The following is an 18,769-nucleotide window of genomic DNA, read 5'->3' on the forward strand; positions in this document are numbered from 1 at the left end:
ATAAAATAAAATCCACATACTTTAAAAATTTTTTTAAAGGCTTGAATAATTTTTACTAGTTTTTTTAGTGATATTTTTATGTGAGTTTTCTATCATATGTTACTAATAGTAATGGGTTAATAGAGTACAGTGGGAGGGAAAAAAGACCTTAATCTAATCGATTTTTACTTTTGTTTTAGCCAGAAAGTGAAATTTCAACTACAGCAGATGATTATAGTTCAGAGGTAAGAAAAATTAATACTATGTATGATTGACTTTTTATATTGATTTTGAAACTTCTTGATTATTAATACTTTATTTCTTGCAACTCACATGCTTATGTATTTTTATAAATATAATGAAATATAGCATAACAAAATATAATGTAAATGACCTAGAAAACCTGAAGGTTTATGTTTTTCTCTATATATTTTTGCAGATTGTTAACTAAGGTCTTAAATCTGTTTGCATAGCTTGGACCTTAATTAAATAGAGGCCTTGAGTTTCTAGGCAAGTGATATTGAGATTCTAGGATACATGATTGTCATAAGGTATCCATATTCAACACCGTAAAATATTTCATTATACAGACTATTTCACATTTTAAATAATGCTTTTTACAAATGCTTGAATTCTGTAGAATTATATGAATTCATTTATTGAAATTAATGTTGCAGCAGTGATTTTTAAAATAGGTGATAACATGTAATGTAGGCATTTGTCACATTAGGAAATATCTTCTTTATGTGTTGTTAATATATGTCATATGTTATCATTTTATTATTCTTTTAGGTATCAATGTCATTTCTTTGGTCCAGAATTTGAGAATATGGAAAATTATTCTTTACTTTAAATAGTTCGGCCACTCAGTGTATTCCATAAGTTTTGATATATTGTAGGTTTCTAATACAAGGGGGAAAAAAGACAACTTAATATTCTTAAATGAACAAATTACTGTTTTGAAGTGCTAATAGGAGTGAAAACTTTGATACTCCAAAAGTTTAATGTGCTTAAAAGCTGGGAATATACTTATTAGTAATCTGATCAGGAAAATAATTAACCAGGGTTAAGTAAATAAATTGGCACCTGGTTTACGCTATATAAAGTTGCCTATATGGGAAGTATCTCAGTTTAAAATCACAGCTTGCAATTCAGAAAATCTAGCCTTGAGAATTTAAATTTGAAGCTTACATATGAAAACAACACTGTTTTTCCTTTTCTGTAATGCCTTATATTCTTTTAAAAAATTTTATTGAAAAAAATTTTTAAGGCTTATTTTTTAGAGAGAGAGAGAGAACACAAGCAGGAGAGAGGCAGAGAGAGAGGGAGACAGAATCTGAAGCAGGCTTTAGGCTCTGTGCTGTCAGTGCAGAGCCCGACATGGGGCTCAAAATCATGAACTGCAAGATCATGACCTGAGTCGAAGTCAGACACTTAACCAACTGAGCTACCCAGGCCCCCCTAAAAAAATTTATTTTTATTCATTATTTTATTTATTATTTTTTTTTTAATTTTTTTCAACGTTTTTTATTTATTTTTGGGACAGAGAGAGACAGAGCATGAACGGGGGAGGGGCAGAGAGAGAGGGAGACACAGAATCGGAAGCAGGCTCCAGGCTCCGAGCCATCAGCCCAGAGCCTGACGCGGGGCTCGAACTCACAGACCGCGAGATCGTGACCTGGCTGAAGTCGGACGCTTAACCGACTGCGCCACCCAGGCGCCCCTATTCATTATTTTAAAATTGAAGTATAGTTGATACAAAATATTATAATAGTCTCAAGTGTACAACATAGTAATTTGACATTTATATACCTTACAAAATACTCCCACAATAAGTGTAGTTACCACCTGTTATCATACAAAATTATTATTTTTTAAAGTTTATTTTGAGAGAGAGTGTGTACAAGAGCAGGGGAGGGGCAGAGAGAAAAGGAGAGAGAGAGAATCGGGCTCCAACTCAGGGCTTAAATTCACAAACTGTGAGATCATGACCTGAGCTGAAATCAAGAGTCAAACACTTAACTGACAGCCACCCAGGCGCCCTTACCATACAAAATTATTACAATATTATTAACTATACTCTTTATGCTGTACTTTACATCCTTGCAGCTTATTTATTTTATAATTTGAAGTTTATATCTCTTATTCCCCTTTACTTGTTTAGCCCATTGCCCTACTTTTCCTCCCCTCTGGTAACCACCAGTTTGTTTTTTCTCTGTATGTACGAGTCTGTTTCTGTTTTATATGTTCATTTGTTTTTTAATTCTACATATAGATGAAATTATATAGTATTTGTCTTTCTCTAACTTATTTCACTTATCCATGTTGTCACATATTTCATTCCTTTTTATGGCTGAGTAATCTTCCATTATACACAGACGTGCACACACACACACACACACCCCACATCTTTATTCATTCGTTTGTTGATGGACACTTAGGTTGCTTCCATGTCTTGGCTATTATAGATAATGCTACAATAAACATAGGGGTGCAATATATATTTTTGAATTGGTGTTTTCCTTTTCTTTAGGTAAATACCTGGAAATGGAATTAATGCATCCCATGGTATTTCCATTTTTAATTTTTTGAGGGACTGCCATACTGTTTTCCATAATGGCTACACAAATTTACATTCCCACTGACAATGCACAAAAATTCCCTTTGTCCCATGTTTTCAGAAACACTTGTTATTTCATGTTTTTTGAAAATAGTCTTTCTGACAAGTGTGGGGTGATAGCTCATTGTGGTTTTAGTTTGCATTTTTCTGATGATTGGTGATGTTGAGCATCTTTTCCTGTTTGTTGGTCATCTATATGTATGTCTTCTTTGGAAGAATGTCTATTCAGGCCCTCTTGCTCATTTTTTAATTGGATTAGTGTGTGTGTGTGTGTGTGTGTGTGTGTGTGTGTGTGTGTTGAGTGTAATGAGTTCTTTTTATTAATTCCAGTATAATGAACATACAGTGTTATATTAGGTTCAGACATATAGTGATTCATCAATTTTCTGCAACACTCAGTGCTCATAATAATAAGTATACCCTTTAATCCCCATCACCTATTTCACCCATCTCCCTTCCATCTCTCCTCTAGTCTTCATCAGTTTGTTCTTTATAGTTGAGTCTGTTTGTTTCTTTTTTTTTTTCCTTTGCTCATTTCTTTTGCTTCTTAAATTCCACATATGAGTGAAATCATATGGTATTGTTTTTCTCTGACTTATTTCACTTGGCATTATACTCTCTGCTATGAGTTTCTTTAATATATTTTGGAAATTAACCTTTCAATAGATCTATCATTTACAAATATCTTCTCTCATTTAGTACATTTAGTAGGTTGCCTTTTAATTTTGTTGATGGTTCCCTTCATTGTGCAAAAAGTTTTTAGTTTGATGTAGTTTCAGTTGTTTATTTTTACTTTTGTTGCCCTTGCCTGACAAGACAGATAGAAAATATATTCTAAGATTGATGTATAAGGGTTTACTCCCCAAGTTTTCTTTTAGGACTTTTATGGTTTCAGGTCTTGAATCCATTTTGAGCTTATTTTTGTGTATGGTGTAAGAGAGTGGTTTCATTCTTTTGCATGCAGCTGTCCTGTGTTTTCAGCACCATTTATTGAAGAGAATATCTTTTTCCCATTGTGTATTTTTGCCTCCTTTGTCATAGATTAATTGACCATATAAACATGGGTTTATTTCTGGGCTCTCAGTTCTGTTCCATTGATCTATATATCCATTTTTGTGCCAGTATCATACTGTTTTGATTACTGTAGCTTTGTAGTATGGTTTGAAATCAGGGACTATGTGTCCTCCAGCTTTGTTCTTCTTTCTCAAGATTACTTTTCAGTTTTTTGGGGTCTTTTATGATTCCATACAAATTTTAGGATTATTCTGTGAAAATGCTATTATAGTTCAGATTGCTTTGGGTAGAATGGACATTTTTAACAGTACTAATTCTTTTGACCCATGAGCATGGTCTATCTTTCCCTTTATTTGTGTCCTCTTCAGTTTCTTTCATCAGTGCCCTAGGTATCAGAGTACAGGTCTTTCACCTCCTTGGTTAAATTTATTCCTAGATACTTTATTCTTTTTGATGCAGTTATAAATGGTATTTTTCTTAATTTCTCTGCTAGTTTGTTGATAGAGTATAGAAATCGATAGATTTCTGTATATTAATTTTGTGTCCTGCAACTTTACTGAGTTCATTGATTAGTCCTGATAGTGTTTTAGTGGAATCTTTAGAGTTTTTTATATATAGTATCTTATCATCTGCAAATGGTGACTGGGCTGCAGCTGCTGTAGCTGTACTGGTGGACGGGGCTGGCCCCCGGCAAGGCTGGCCAAGAGGCTAGGCTGCAGCTACAGGTATGTTGGCAGGTGGGGTAGTATGCAGTGTGACTGACTGGGAGGCTTGGTGGCCACTGTCTTGAGCCTGCAGGTGGGTGGGACTCCCTAGAGCAGGAGTCACTTTGGAAGGGCCCCTGCCAGGGCAGTTGAGTAGGTTGGGGTGGGTTCACAGGGGAACGCCAGGGCAGGGAGAGTGGTGCTAGGAAGAGAGAGTGTCAGAACCAGGGCCCAGCTGTGCTGAAGGAAGGCAAGAAAAATAGTGCGTGCCAGCACTTCCATTCCTGGAAAAACTTCCTGCAGATTCTTGCCCCTGGGGCACACACCCTAAAATTAATAATTTTTTTTCACATATAATCCAGCTGCTTTTCAAACTGCTGTCTTGTCCTGGGTCTCCGAGCAAGTGATGCTGTACACTGGCCTTTTAAGAGCAGAGTCTTGGTTTCTTATAGCCTTCTGGCTCCCCCAGTTAAGCCAATTTAAAGCCAGATGTTTATGGGGGCTCATATTTCCAGTGCATATACACAGTATGAGGGCTTCCCACTGTGGGGCTTGAACCCCTCACTCCTTGAGGAGGGCCTTCACACCTGTGAGATCTCTCTTGCTTGTGGGTCGCTGCACAGGAGGTTTAGTTTCTGATCGTGTCTCTGCTCCTCCTACCCTTTTCCATGTGGCTTTTTCTTTGTATCTTTAGCTGTGGAAAACCTGTTCTGCTAGTCTTCAGGTTGTTCTCTGACAATGAGTTGGGGTATATGTAGTTGCAGCCTTGGTGTGTTTGTGGGGAGAGGTGAGCTCAGGAACTTTCTACTTGGCTCTCTCTCTCTTTATAATGCCTTAATAATAATAATAATAATAATAATAATAATAATAATAATAATTCTTCTTCTTCTTCTTCTTCTTCTTCTTCTTCTTCTTCTTCTTCTTCTTCTTCTTCTTCTTTTAAGTTTATTCAGAGAGTGTGAGCAAATGAAAGGAAAACAAGCGGAGGCGGGGCATAGGGAAAAGGAGAGAAACTATCCCAGCCAGGCTCGACACTGTCAGCCCTGGCTTGATCGCACAAACTATGAGATCGGGAAGTCTAGAGTCGGTTGCTTAGCTGACTGAACCACCCAGGCACCCCTATTATAATGCCATAATTCTTATAGTGTCTTTCTTGATTAAAAGTTTCAGGTATTTTTGTTCTTGAACTGCCTTTGTCTTTGGGACACCCAAAGACTGCACAAAATGCATTTTTTTCTTTACACTAAGTTGAATTTTTTTTTTTTTTAATAAGCCAAATGGCTACAGGTCAGACCATCTCTTATATGCCTGTGAAATTTGATTAAATTTATATAGCCTTTTTCTCACTTTTGGGATAAGAGAGTAAACTTTAGTTTTTGTTAGTATAGATTTGAAAGGTAAAAATATTAAGATTGTGGTTTGCAAGTTCTCTTTTTAAAAAACGATAATATTGGAAATTCTTGCTACAATAAGATATTTTTTGCCTAGATTTTTTAAATTATAAAACTGGTGGGTATTGTGAGGTCCAGAAAAATGTATTCAAACTATTTATCTGTGATACCTAATAAATATGTGTTTTGAATTAAGGTACAAGTAATATTTAAATGTAAATCCTGCAAATAAAAGTTAGAATATGTTCACAATGATTCAACAAGAAATATATTCTATGTGTATATGTGTATAATTTCTATATATTCGCATGTACAATTATATATATGTTTTATTATATACATGAATGATTGTGTACATGAATAAATATATACCTATACATACATGTGAAATTTTTTTCCAGACAAAAATTTCAGGAAAGATACTTCTCTTTGCTATGTGACATATCCTTTGATACTTTCTCTTTTTAATGCTGGTCACAAAAACCAAATTGAATAATGACCTATAATTTGAAAAAATAGTTTCTTAGAAGATTACATTGAAAACAGGTATTTATGAAATAATTTTTGACAGATTGACCAGATTTCAATCATAACCCTTGTGATATTATATATTTTGGCCTGGATTCAGAATGGTTATGCTATGACAAAGTTACATATTCACTTTGTAGAAAACAGCAGAAAAATTGATTGTGAAGTATTTGGTAGTGTCCCATTAAGATTGCTAACATGGAGGCTGGTTGAATCCATGACACTGGGCTAGTTGTGGAGGCTTTAGCCATTACTTTTGGTGATGTTAAAACTGGTGTGACTGGAGCTAGAATTACAGGGAACTTGTAAGCCATAGTCACACTTTCAGGAGGCAGAAGAATCATCAGTAAATGAAATTTGTAAATTAAGACGTAAATTGACCCTGTAATTCTTTTCATATTGGAAATTTTAAGGAATTATCTCTTAGTATCACATCCTCCCCACCAAAGGAAATTCCTTTCTAGGAAACACATAGATTACAACTTCATTACAAATGCCAGGTTTGCAGTGTTTAATAATCTTGACTACTCTTGTTTGCCCTTGAGTATTTTTTTTTTTTTAATTTTTTTTTTCAACGTTTTTTATTTATTTTTGGGACAGAGAGAGACAGAGCATGAACGGGGGAGGGGCAGAGAGAGAGGGAGACACAGAATCGGAAGCAGGCTCCAGGCTCCGAGCCATCAGCCCAGAGCCTGACGCGGGGCTCGAACTCACAGACCGCGAGATCGTGACCTGGCTGAAGTCGGACGCTTAACCGACTGCGCCACCCAGGCGCCCCTGCCCTTGAGTATTTTTAAAATTTCAAAATTACAGTTTTTAATTGTGGGCTACGTAATTATCTTGTGTGTTATTTAAATATCACTGTCATTTTTCTGGGTTGTAGGGAAGTAAGGTAACATAAAACAACAGGGGCTTTGGAAACTTGTGTTCAAATTTCACCTTCATCACCTCCGTGGTGTATCAACTGGGGCCCATCACTGAAACTCTGAAATGTAGTTTTTTTCATCTGTAAACAAAGATACCTACTTAACAGTGTAGTTGTGAGGGTTATCTGATAATATTTAGTATGGTGTTTAGTATATAAAAGACAATCAAAAAAGGTTTTGGTTTTTTTTTTTTTACTGTTCTTCAGTAGAAATGTGCTCTTCCCACTAAGCATATGAAATGATTAATGAGAATTCTTTTAACAAATTATTCTCAAAAGGAGTTCAGAGTATGATTACTAGTTTAGAAATTTTCTGCATATAAATATGGTGTGCATTTAATTTTCTTGACTTCTTTGGCCGGTATTCTTGTTGGGTTGACTGATGGATTCAGGCTTAGAAATAATTAGATAATATTTTCCTATGACCTACCTAATAAGATCGGTTTTGAGTAAATATATACGCAATTACATATACTAGAGAAATCAGACTGGATAAAAAAGTAGCCTTCTTACAAATTAATTTAAGTTATATGTAATCTGTTAAGTCCTTCATGAAGGGACATTTCATATCCAAAACGCCATATTAACATGAAATATTTTTATTGATACTCTTTGAGCAGGGTTATCTGGAGGAAGCTGTGAATATTGTAGGCAACCTAGACACAAGATAGGTAAATAAATGTGCTATGCTAAGTATGGAAAGATGAAATGATAGTAGAGCATACACTCTCATGGATTTCATGTGATTATTCAGTGCTTCTTAACCAAGTCGCTTATACAGTTCATGATATTTCTGAAATGGCAGGCTGGAGTTGGAGACATAGCCTTTAGCCATAAAGTTATATAAACTTAGCCTTCCAGCTTTGACTTGGGTATGGTGTTTTGTTTTGTTTTGTTTTGTTTTAGTCTCACCTTATTTTTTTCTCACTCTCTGCATCAGTTTTATTGAGGTATAATTGACAATTAAAAATTGTATATATATTAAGTTGTGCAATGTGTTTGATATTCAACTTGACTTTCAATAAATGATTTTAGCCTCATTAGTTACTTAGCTCCAATTTCCCCTAGGCACATTGAACTCCTGTAATTCTCATACACTTTTAGGAACCATCAGATTCTTACTTTATTAAAACATTATTAATATTTTTGAATATGTGTAAGTATAAATTATTATAAGGATATTAATAGTCTGTCTTTAAATTAATGTCCAGTGAAAGGAAAAAGTTTTGGTGTGAAGGCCATTTTATGGTTATAAAAAAGATCGTCCTCTGAATCTTTCTGAATAGCAGTATTTTTATGAGGTGATACTTACCTCTACAGAACATTTTAAAATTTAAAATGTACCTGAATTGTACTTTCCCTAGTCTACATGTTATCCATGTAAATTGAGTAAATCTGTGAATTCAGAAAGAATATATTAGGACAGCCTAAAGGTTTACATAACTTTGACAAATGCCACAGTAAAAAAAGGAGATTAAGGGAAGTTTAGGCTTTTCTTTAGCTGAAGGAGTTTGTCAATCTAATCTTCATGTTTCACGTTATTAATTTACTTTCATATTACAGTTTACCAAGTATGGTGTTAGAAGACTAATGTAAGAAGGGATGAATGCTCTATCCTTTAGGTATCAATAAAATATTATCCACATTAAAACAATAGAATAATTTAACATTAACTGTTAGTGATTCCAGTATTCTGAGTATTTCTATTCTAACTTCAGAATATAGTTTATTTTAGTTTAGTGCTGGTGAATAATCTTTTACCTATTTACATGGTATTAAATTTTTAAAATTTATTAATACTGATTTTTATTTTATTATAAGAACATGTAATTAAGTTTTGAAAATGGTCTTGTATTTTAAGAAGCCAATACATACGAGTTTTTCAAATGTAGTTTTGCTTAAGTTAGATAAAAATTAAGCTGAACATTGGCTGTATAATGTATTGGATACAATTATTATAAATCAGTAACTTATTACAGAGTTATATCATCTCCACTTAAGGAGTATCCATTGCTTACTATTATATTTGAAGCTTTTCATAAAATCCATTTCATAACACTGTTACTATAAAGCAAACATTTTAGCAGATGCTTATTAAAATGCTTTGTTCCAGCATCAAGAAGAGCTAATTGAAATTTAGAAGGATTTAATTGGAAAGTTACTTCAAGTGACTTGATATTAATAATTTTAATAGATTTAGTACTCCTGTCTTCTGATAGTTTTTCACATACTGCAATATTGTGTTGCCATAAAGATGAGGTTTTTTTTTTTTTTACTTTTAAGAAAAACCAAGGAATAAAACTCTGTTAAAGAACTCCTAAATAGTATCTTCACCTTTTTTTTTTTTTAAATTTTAAGTAGGCTCCACACCTAAAGTGGGGCAGGCTTGAACTCACAACCCCTAGGTCCAGAGTCCCCTACGTCAGGAGTCACATGCTCTACTGAGTGAGCCAGCTAGGTGCTGCAGTGCTTCCACTTTTTTTTTTTTTTTTTAATTTTTTTTTTTTTCAACGTTTTTTTTTTTTATTTTTTATTTTTGGGACAGAGAGAGACAGAGCATGAACGGGGGAGGGGCAGAGAGAGAGGGAGACACAGAATCGGAAACAGGCTCCAGGCTCCGAGCCATCAGCCCAGAGCCTGACGCGGGGCTCGAACTCACGGACCGTGAGATCGTGACCTGGCTGAAGTCGGACGCTTAACCGACTGCGCCACCCAGGCGCCCCAGTGCTTCCACTTTTTAAAGGGATGTGGTTCATACCCTAATTCTGGGATATCCTGTCCTATATACTTGAGCAGTAAAAATTTCATTATCTTGGATTGTATTAATGTAGAATTCTATTAATTCTATTAATGTAGAATTGTGAATAATTAAGATGTAAGCAGGAATAAAGTTCTTTTGTGCACTGTTGGGGGGAAGGAGGAGATTGTTAAATAGATTAATTGACCTGAAATTAATCTCCCACCAGGTCAACCCAGGAAACGTACTCTGTCATCCTTCTTCCTCCCATCCCCAAATGTTTGTGGTAGAGGCAGTAATATGTTATGGAAAATCTCTACATCAGTTAGGGTTGGCATGGCTGTCATTTCCCCAGGGAAAAGTTGGGGGAGTGTTGTTTACCTCTTCATCTCATACCCTTTGACCTGATTACCAACCTTCAGTGAATTTGCACAAGCAAATGATTTTACTTTAAAATGAATAGAGCTTAATCAAAAAACAATTATTTAAATGATGATAAGGCAGCATTTTGTAGAAGAGGATTTTAGTAACTTGAGGTCTATAATTCCCCTTCTGAAGACAAAATATAAACCGCACTTAGAACTTTGATTCATGTAAACAAAAATGTATAGTACAATGTCTTCTGCATTGTAAGCCCTCAAGTGTTTTAGGAATCATTGGCATTTGAAATGATCATAATGTCTTTTATATATTTAAGTTTAATCGCTGTATCTGTTTTTGCCAATGAGGCATTTTCCCTATCCATAAAATATGCACGAATACAGTTAGCAGAATTATAATTGTTAGCTTTAAATAAAGTTCTATCTAAAATCATAATATATCAGGAAATTGTTTTTGTACAGGTAAATGGTTGCAGTTTTGTGGTGAGAACAGGAAAGCCCACAAATTTATTAAGGGTACAGTATTTAAAACTACTTATGATACTAATGTTTTACACTATCAAAAACCATCTGGCTTACTAACAAAGCTGTTTCCTGCATGCATTTCTTTCTGTGTGTGATTTCTAAATGCTTTTAATGTTTAACAAAACAAAATTAGCTGTCTTTTGTTATAAAGCTCAGTTATAACCAAATTTGTAGATATTTTGTTTTTGCTTTTAAGGTATATAGCACATTAATAACAAAGTAGGTAGTCATTCCAGTAAATTCTCAGTTGATAAGTGATATTTTAAAGTGGACTTTACTATGGAATTCAATATTTGAATCCCTCTTCCTGAGGAATGTTGTTAGTATGAATTATTAAATATCTTGGATTGATTTAGGAAGAAGAATTTGGTGCTGATGATTCTTATTCTGAACATGGAGCACAGTATAGTCAGACCCACCTAGAGATGATGGAAAATGAATTGGCTGGCAAACAACATGAGATTGAAGAGCTGAACAGAGAACTAGAAGAAATGAGAGCCACCTACGGGACTGAAGGGTTACAGCAGGTATGCCTACTTTATGTGGCTTTTGTTTTGTTACAAAAACAAAAACAGGAAATTTGAATGCTAGCATATGTAAATAGTACATAACTTAAGTCATAGTAACTTATCTCATAATATTCTTATACATATCATAAACAACTTGCTTAACACTAAGATTCCATGAATAGGGGTAATACAATCTGGAATCTTTTGTTTAACTTTATGAGATAGCTAGGCTGAAAGCACTTCAGTAGAATAGATGTTTTTGTAATCAGCCTGAGAGAAAATATGGTGCAAACCGCATCAGAATGTTATGACTTAAACTCATTAAAAATGTCAGCGAGTCCTTGTAAAGGGACCTCTTGTGGTTCAAATGACATCTGTTGTTTGTGGCAGTCAGTTATGAAACCAAGGTGAAAAAGACCATTGATGAAGACGACAGAATACATTTTAGTTTCATCCTTTCCAGGAACAAGTGAGAATCGAACATGTCTATGATGATGTTGCCTAGGAACAGATTGGGGCACCCCGAATATAAAGGCACTTGTCCTTCTAGAAGCAGATAATCGATAAGTTAGACCTAGTGTATTTTGTTCATCAGGTAATTTTTTTTTAAGTTGTTTTGGAAGTAAAACCAATTTCTACAAGGTAATTTTTTCAAATATGGATGAGATTGCTTACAAATTATAATCTTCCCGGGCACCTGGGTGGCCTGGTTGGTTGAGCATTCGACTTAGGCTCAGGTCATGATCTCATGGTCTGTGATTTCGACCCCTGCATCGGGCTCTGTGCTGACAGCTCAGAGCCTGGAGCCTGCTTCAGAATCTTTGTCTCCGTCTCTCTCTCTGCCCTTCCCCGCTTGTGCTCTGTCTCTGTCTCTCTAAAAAATAAATAAACATTAAAAAAAAATTTTTTTTAATTACAGTCTGACAATGTGTTTTGTATATTTTTGAATAGTTGCCTGTACTAATAATCAGTTTTGTTCTAAAAATAAGTCTGGCAGGGGCACCTGGATGGCTCAGTTGGTTAAACATCTGACCCTTGATTTCGGCTCAGGTCATGATCTTATGGTTCATGGGATCGAGCCCCGCTCAGGCTCCAAGCTGACAGCATGGAGCCTACTAGGGATTCTCTCTCTCCCTCTCTCTCTCTGCCCCTTCCCTGCTTTCACACACTCCTACACCCATCTCTCTCTCTCAAAATATATAAACTTCAGGGGCGCCTGGGTGCCTCAGTCGGTTAAGCGGCCGACTTCGGCTCAGGTCATGATCTCGCGGTCTGTGAGTTCGAGCCCCGCGTCGGGCTCTGTGCTGGCAGCTCAGAGCCTGGAGCCTGTTTCAGATTCTGTGTCTCCCTCTCTCTGACCCTCCCCCGTTCATGCTCTGTCTGTCTCTGTCTCAAAAATAAATAAACGTTAAAAAAAAAAAATTCAAAATATATAAACTTCAAAGAAAGTAAGTCTGGCACTTAATATTTTCACTGATGTCTTTTAGTTACAAGAATTTGAAGCTGCCATTAAACAAAGAGATGGCATCATAACCCAGCTTACTGCTAATTTACAACAAGCAAGAAGAGAAAAGGATGAGACAATGAGAGAATTTTTAGAGTTGACGGAACAAAGTCAGAAATTACAGATTCAGTTCCAGCATGTAAGTATTACTAATAGAACAAAATTTATTAGATTTTTGGTAGTGAAGTTTTTAAAAAATGCTAATGAGTTTTAAAACAAATTTAAACTTAAAATCACATCTGCTTATAATGTATCATGTTGGAAAAAATAACGAACACCTGTTATTATGTTAACCAAGAATTTAACTAGTTCTTTTGTGGTTTCTTTGCTGTTATTTTCTTTGTTCATCCTTGTCTGTATACTGAAAGCCTACAATATCTTTTAAGTCTGATGGGTGGATTTTTGCAAAAATTAACATGTAGCCACATCCTACCTTTGCCAACCCTGGTATGATTTTATTTTATTTTCTAAAATGGTATCCAGACAGAATATATTCCATTTACCTTTAATCAGAGCCATAAGAATGTAATTGTATTAATCAAGGTTTCTGATGGCAAGTACAGAAAATAATTTGAGATAGGCTAAGCAAAAGGGAGAAATTTAAATACAGGCTTATATTACAGATTTCAAGGTGGAAATACAACCAGGCCTCTGAAAGGGATTGGAATCAGAAACTAGAAGGATATCAGGAATCCAGGAAGTACTGTCTTTCAGGCCCCTTTTCTTTCTGTAGGTCTGCCTTAGTCTTCCCTATTTTATTAGACTTTTTCTGCTTTGTCATGGGATAATCTTAACTGTTCAGCTTGTATGATGTGCCCATACTCATCTGATAAGCCATGACAGCATGTTTGCTTGGGTTTCAAGCCTATGAATCTAGCAGATTTCCCAGAGAGCAATTGTGAGCTGAGTAATATCCCAAAAGATGTCTATTCCCTAGCGTAATCACTTCAGAATTTAACTTGGGGGTTTCTTTCTGTTTTTAAGTTACAGGCTAGTGAAACTCTGAGAAACAGCACTCATAGTAGCACAGCTGCAGATTTGTTGCAAGCCAAACAACAGATCCTCACTCATCAGCAACAGCTGGAAGAACAAGACCATTTATTAGAAGATTATCAAAAAAAGAAAGAAGACTTCAAGATGCAAATTAGTTTCTTACAAGAGAAAATTAGAACATATGAAATGGTATGTTTATTTTAAGGAAGTTAGCCAATGTACAGCAGCTTTATAATTGAAGTTTTTTATGCAAGTGTTTATATTTTTTGTTATGTACATGAATTACAAAATTTCATAATTAAGAAATGTTCTTTATATAAAACAACTTATTTCAAAAGCAATTGGGAGTCTTACAATAATAGTTTTTAAGATAATACTAATTACTGAGTTCCTTGGAAGTGATCAGCCTATGTTAAAGTGAGTTCTCAGGAGAATCTAAATTTATAAACATAATTAACATTCTTTTTTTCTTTTCATCTATAAGTATTTCTACTCATTTTACCAGTGGTTATGAAATTCTGAAAATATTTCCAAGAAAAAATGAAATCTTATGGATTTTAATTAGAAAAAAATAGTGGATTCTCCTTTCATGATAGTTATGTTTTATAAAGTTGCTTGGAATACTTATTTAGCAAATAAGTGGTAATAGAGGAAAAGGGGGGAAATATATATAATTTACATATTTATATTTGTTTTTATGTATGAACACACATATATATTATATATTATGTATAAACATATAAATATGTATGTGTGTATATGTATGTGTTTATACACACACATATGTATTCTAGAGAATATATTTATATATACATAGATACACAACATATCTCATAAGATAATCTTAAATCCGAAAAGCCACTCATCCCTGTAGGTTATATTTTATTTGTTTTTCAAAAGAGAAAATGGGGTTCACCTATGTTAAATGACTTGACTGAGGGTACCCTACTGACACTTGTCAGACTTGTGATTCAAACCCATACAGCTGGCCCAGAGCCATATTTCTTGTGTTTTACTGCACTGCCCCCTCTTGCCTCCATCCTCTTCACCATCCATGTTTTCCTAATAAGGTCTGCCTTCATAAAGGAAGTGACTCAGGGTAGGCTTTAGGAGGAGAGGATATTTGAGGCAGGTCTGGAATAATCTCTCTCTAAGTATATTTCATTTTCTCAGCAATAGTTCTGTGTTTACATAGTAGCTACTCAGTATTCATTTGGTAAATAAGCAAATACATTATGAATCTGAACTGATAGAGATAGGAAGGCCATTTTAGAGGGTGGAGTGTACATAAAGACCCAGGACAAAAGATGTTAAAAATATATAGGTAGCAAAAAATAGTTTAACCAGAAATAGTCTTTGAAAGTCAGCCTTTGTAGGGGTTCCTGGGTGGATCAGTTGATTAAGTGTTCAACTATGGCTCAGGTCATGATCTCACAGCTTGTGAGTCTGAGCCCCACGTCGGGCTTTGGGCTGACAGCTCAGAGCTTGGAGCCTGTTTCGGATTCTGTGTCTCCCTCTCTCTTTCTGCTCCATGCCCCCCACCCCCCCCCCCCACTTGCGCGCGCTCTCTCTCTCCCTCTCTCTCTCTCTCAAAAATAAAACATAAAAGAAATTTTTTTTTTAAGTGAGCCTTTATAAAGATATTTTTAACATGTATAATATGATGAAATGAAGCAATAAAAATAAACATTTCCTGGGGAGCCTGGGTGGGTCAGTCAGTTGAGTGTCCAACTTTGGCTCAGGTCATGATCTTATGGTTTGTGGGTTCCAGCCCCATGTCGGGCTCTGTGCTGACAACTCAGAGCCTGGAGCCTGCTTTGGATTCTCTGTCTCCCTCTCTCTCTGCCCCCTCCCCTGCTCACACTCTATCTTCTGTGTCTCTCAGAAATCATAAATAAATGTTAAAGAAATTAAAAAGAAAACAAAAGTGAGCCTTTTCAGGAGGGAAGAGTGGAGAGATACTCTAGGTCTCGTTATAAGAGCCTGGAAATTGGATTTTGTTGTATTTATTATATTCAGCAGGCAGTATTATTTGAAAGTATTTAAAACTCAAATAATTCATTATTTTATTTTTTTAATATTTATTTATTTTGAGAGAGAGAGAAAGAGAGTACACAAGCAGGGGAGTGGCAGAGAGAGGGAGAGAGAAAATCCCAAGCAGGCTCTGCATTGATTCCACACCTGAGCGGAAATCAAGAGTCAGATGCTTAACTGACTGAGCCACTTAGGTGCCCCAAATAATTCATTTTCATAGGGGGAAAGCCTTTGTTTATTTGAATGCTAGCAGAATTTTTCTTTTTTTTAAGTTCATTGATTTTGTGAGAGAGAGCGCACGTGCGCAAGTGGTGGAAGGGCAGAGAGAGGGAGAGAGAGAGGATCCTAAGCAGGTACCTCGCTGTCAGTGCAGAGCCCGATGCAGGAGCTTGATCACACAAACCATGAGATCATGACCTGAGCTGAAATCAAGAGTAAGATACTTAACCGAATGAGCCACCCAGGTGCCTCTGTTAGCAGAATGCTTTTATTACCAGTCTCTTCTTCTTTTTTTTTAAATTTGTCTTAATCTATTTTTGAGAGAGAGAGAGAGACAGAGCATGGGCAGGGAAGGGGCAGAGAGAGAGATGGGAGACACAGAATCTGAGGCAAGATCCAGACTCTGAGCTGTCAGCACAGAGCCTGACCTGAGGCTGGAACTCACAAGCCATGAGATCATGACCTGAGCCGAAGTCAGATGCTTAACCAGTTGAGCCACCCAGCCACCCCAATTATTAGTCTCTTCTTTATTATGTATATATTTTTAAAATTTTCTCTCTCTCTCTCTCTCTCTCTTTTTTTTTTTTTAACTTTGAATGACTCCCCCTGAGCATTCCATCAGATCCATCAGTAGTTCCATCAGATCAGCTGAGGGACTAGAGCATTAGGGTGATGGTTGAAACTGTCATGGTGATTCCAGCCTCATTCTCTTTACTCATAATATTCTGAACTTCCCATGGTGCAGTGGTCACAGGCAAGAAGTATATTATTCCCCACTCCCTCAAGTCTGTTTCTAAAAATAGAGGGATTGTATCTTCAACCAGAGGGCTGTCTTTTCCAACACAAAATATATGGTTTAAAACCATACATTTTGAAATAAACAGTACTAAGAAAAATGAACCATGAATTTATTTAATAGTTGAATGAAGAATTATTGTTGCTTGCAGTTATATCACATGTTGGACAATTTTGAATTAAGTGACACTGTTTTATGAGGATTCCTCCTCCCCAATAGAAAAATCAGGAAATAGAAGTATTAACAGATGTTAATATTCCAAGTCTAAGTACTTATTTAACAGTTCAACTGAAGCTGACCTCCGTGAACTAATTTTATTTTCTTATAGGTTCCAAATGCCTTCTAGATACTTTCTAGTATACAAAGATATTACATTTTTACATAGCACAATGTGCATAAAATACATTAATACATTCATTTTCTTTTAGCTTCAAACATATTCTATGAGATAGAAGAAATGGTATTTATTTTACAGGTGAAAACACTGCAATTTAAGAGATTAAAGTGATTTAAATGTCATATTATAGTACAGAAGTCAGAAGGCTCAGCATTTGGTAATCACTTATGGTGACATTGGATGGAATATGTGATACCAAGAAAAAAGCTGATAGGATTTTGCTCAAGAGGCTTCACAGTATAGCTGTTGTTGCCTTAGTTAATTTATATAGTGCATATTGTGGCCTTTGACTTGTAGGCTCAGAAGTCTGGTTTTTATCCAGAGAGGGAGGCAAACCACAAGAGACTATTAACTATAGAGAATAAACTGAGGGGTTTTTGAGGGGATAGGCTAAATAGGTGATGGACATTAAGGAGGGCATTTGTTGTGACGAGCACTGGGTGTTATATATAAGTGATGAATCACTAAATTCTACTCCTGAAACCAGAAGTACACTGTATGTTAGCTAACTTGAATTTAAATAAAATCTTGGAAGAAAAAATAATTCTGATTTTTATCTTCTATCATCTGAGACTTGAGCTATCTCAGAGGTGAGCTCAGATTTTCCAAGTTCAAGAGGCTAAATGTTTAAATCTTGAAGATGAGATTATTAATTTACAGTGAGAAATGATTATCACCAGGACCTGCATGCTTCAGGTTCTTTGGATTTTACTTTCTTTCTCTGGGCAAATGAATTTGAAACGCCAAATAATAATAATAGAAAGTTGTTTAGTGAGCATGAGATTAAAGGATATTAGAGGAATCAAATGTTCCATAGCATTACGCTATGATAACCTGATGTATCCATCTCACAGAAGGAAAAGTCATGCCTGTGGACTGAAATTCTTAAATTCTGTTTGCTACAACCCCTTACATTGCTTTCTGTGTTAAGTATGGTTTTCCCAGAGTGATCAGAATTCGCAGTCTCACGGCACCTGGACTGTGGTGGAATGTGTACTGCCAACATTTCTGTCTCACGCCTTCCTTTTTCTAGGCTTTGACATTCTTTATTTAGATATATTAATAAATCCATTCAAGGTGCCTTTAAGTCCTCTTGGCCTTAGGACTCCTGACTCATTTAGGTGATTTTACTTACCTACTTGTGTTTGTTCCATTCTATAGATTATACTTTCTTTGTAGTTGGGACCTCAGCCCTTAAATATTTAGGCAACTAAGTAACAGAGGCAAAACTTTGTTTCTAGGGCTTTTGCTTAACTCCCTTATGTGATAACATTCTTAAGGATGATTGTGATTATGAACATCCCTTGGCCTGTGTCCTAGGTTTAGGCTTATATACAGTTCCACAGTAGAGTCCCAAGTCAGACGTGGAAAAAAATGTCTGCCCCGCTTTCAAATTTCTATTCAAACCCAAAGTCTAGGACCAAGTTGATTTGCTATAAATGGTGTAGTTGTTTTGCATGTCACTTGAGGTCAGCCACAGGAATGAAACTAAGGCAGACCCATAAGAACCTGTT

General features: G+C 35.6%; 1 protein-coding gene across 6 annotated transcripts in view; it reads left to right on the forward strand.

Moving 5' to 3' along the window:
* The window catches only part of AKAP9 (A-kinase anchoring protein 9), a 152,645-nt gene that overhangs the window by 26,100 nt on the left and 107,776 nt on the right, over nucleotides 1-18,769 (forward strand). For 5 of the 6 annotated variants that reach the window (XM_019443282.2, XM_019443283.2, XM_019443285.2 and 2 more), the window contains exons 3-7: nucleotides 180-224; nucleotides 10,741-10,794; nucleotides 11,160-11,330; nucleotides 12,800-12,955; nucleotides 13,801-13,998. In XM_019443282.2, the coding sequence (XP_019298827.2) occupies nucleotides 180-224; nucleotides 10,741-10,794; nucleotides 11,160-11,330; nucleotides 12,800-12,955; nucleotides 13,801-13,998 (624 nt within the window). The remainder of the gene's footprint in view (nucleotides 1-179; nucleotides 225-10,740; nucleotides 10,795-11,159; nucleotides 11,331-12,799; nucleotides 12,956-13,800; nucleotides 13,999-18,769) is intronic. The other variant, XM_019443284.2, reaches the window with a different exon arrangement.

This window comes from Panthera pardus, unplaced genomic scaffold (genome assembly GCF_024362965.1).
Source record: "Panthera pardus isolate Hobbes unplaced genomic scaffold, ASM2436296v1 HiC_scaffold_8, whole genome shotgun sequence".
Lineage (NCBI taxonomy): Eukaryota > Metazoa > Chordata > Mammalia > Carnivora > Felidae > Panthera > Panthera pardus.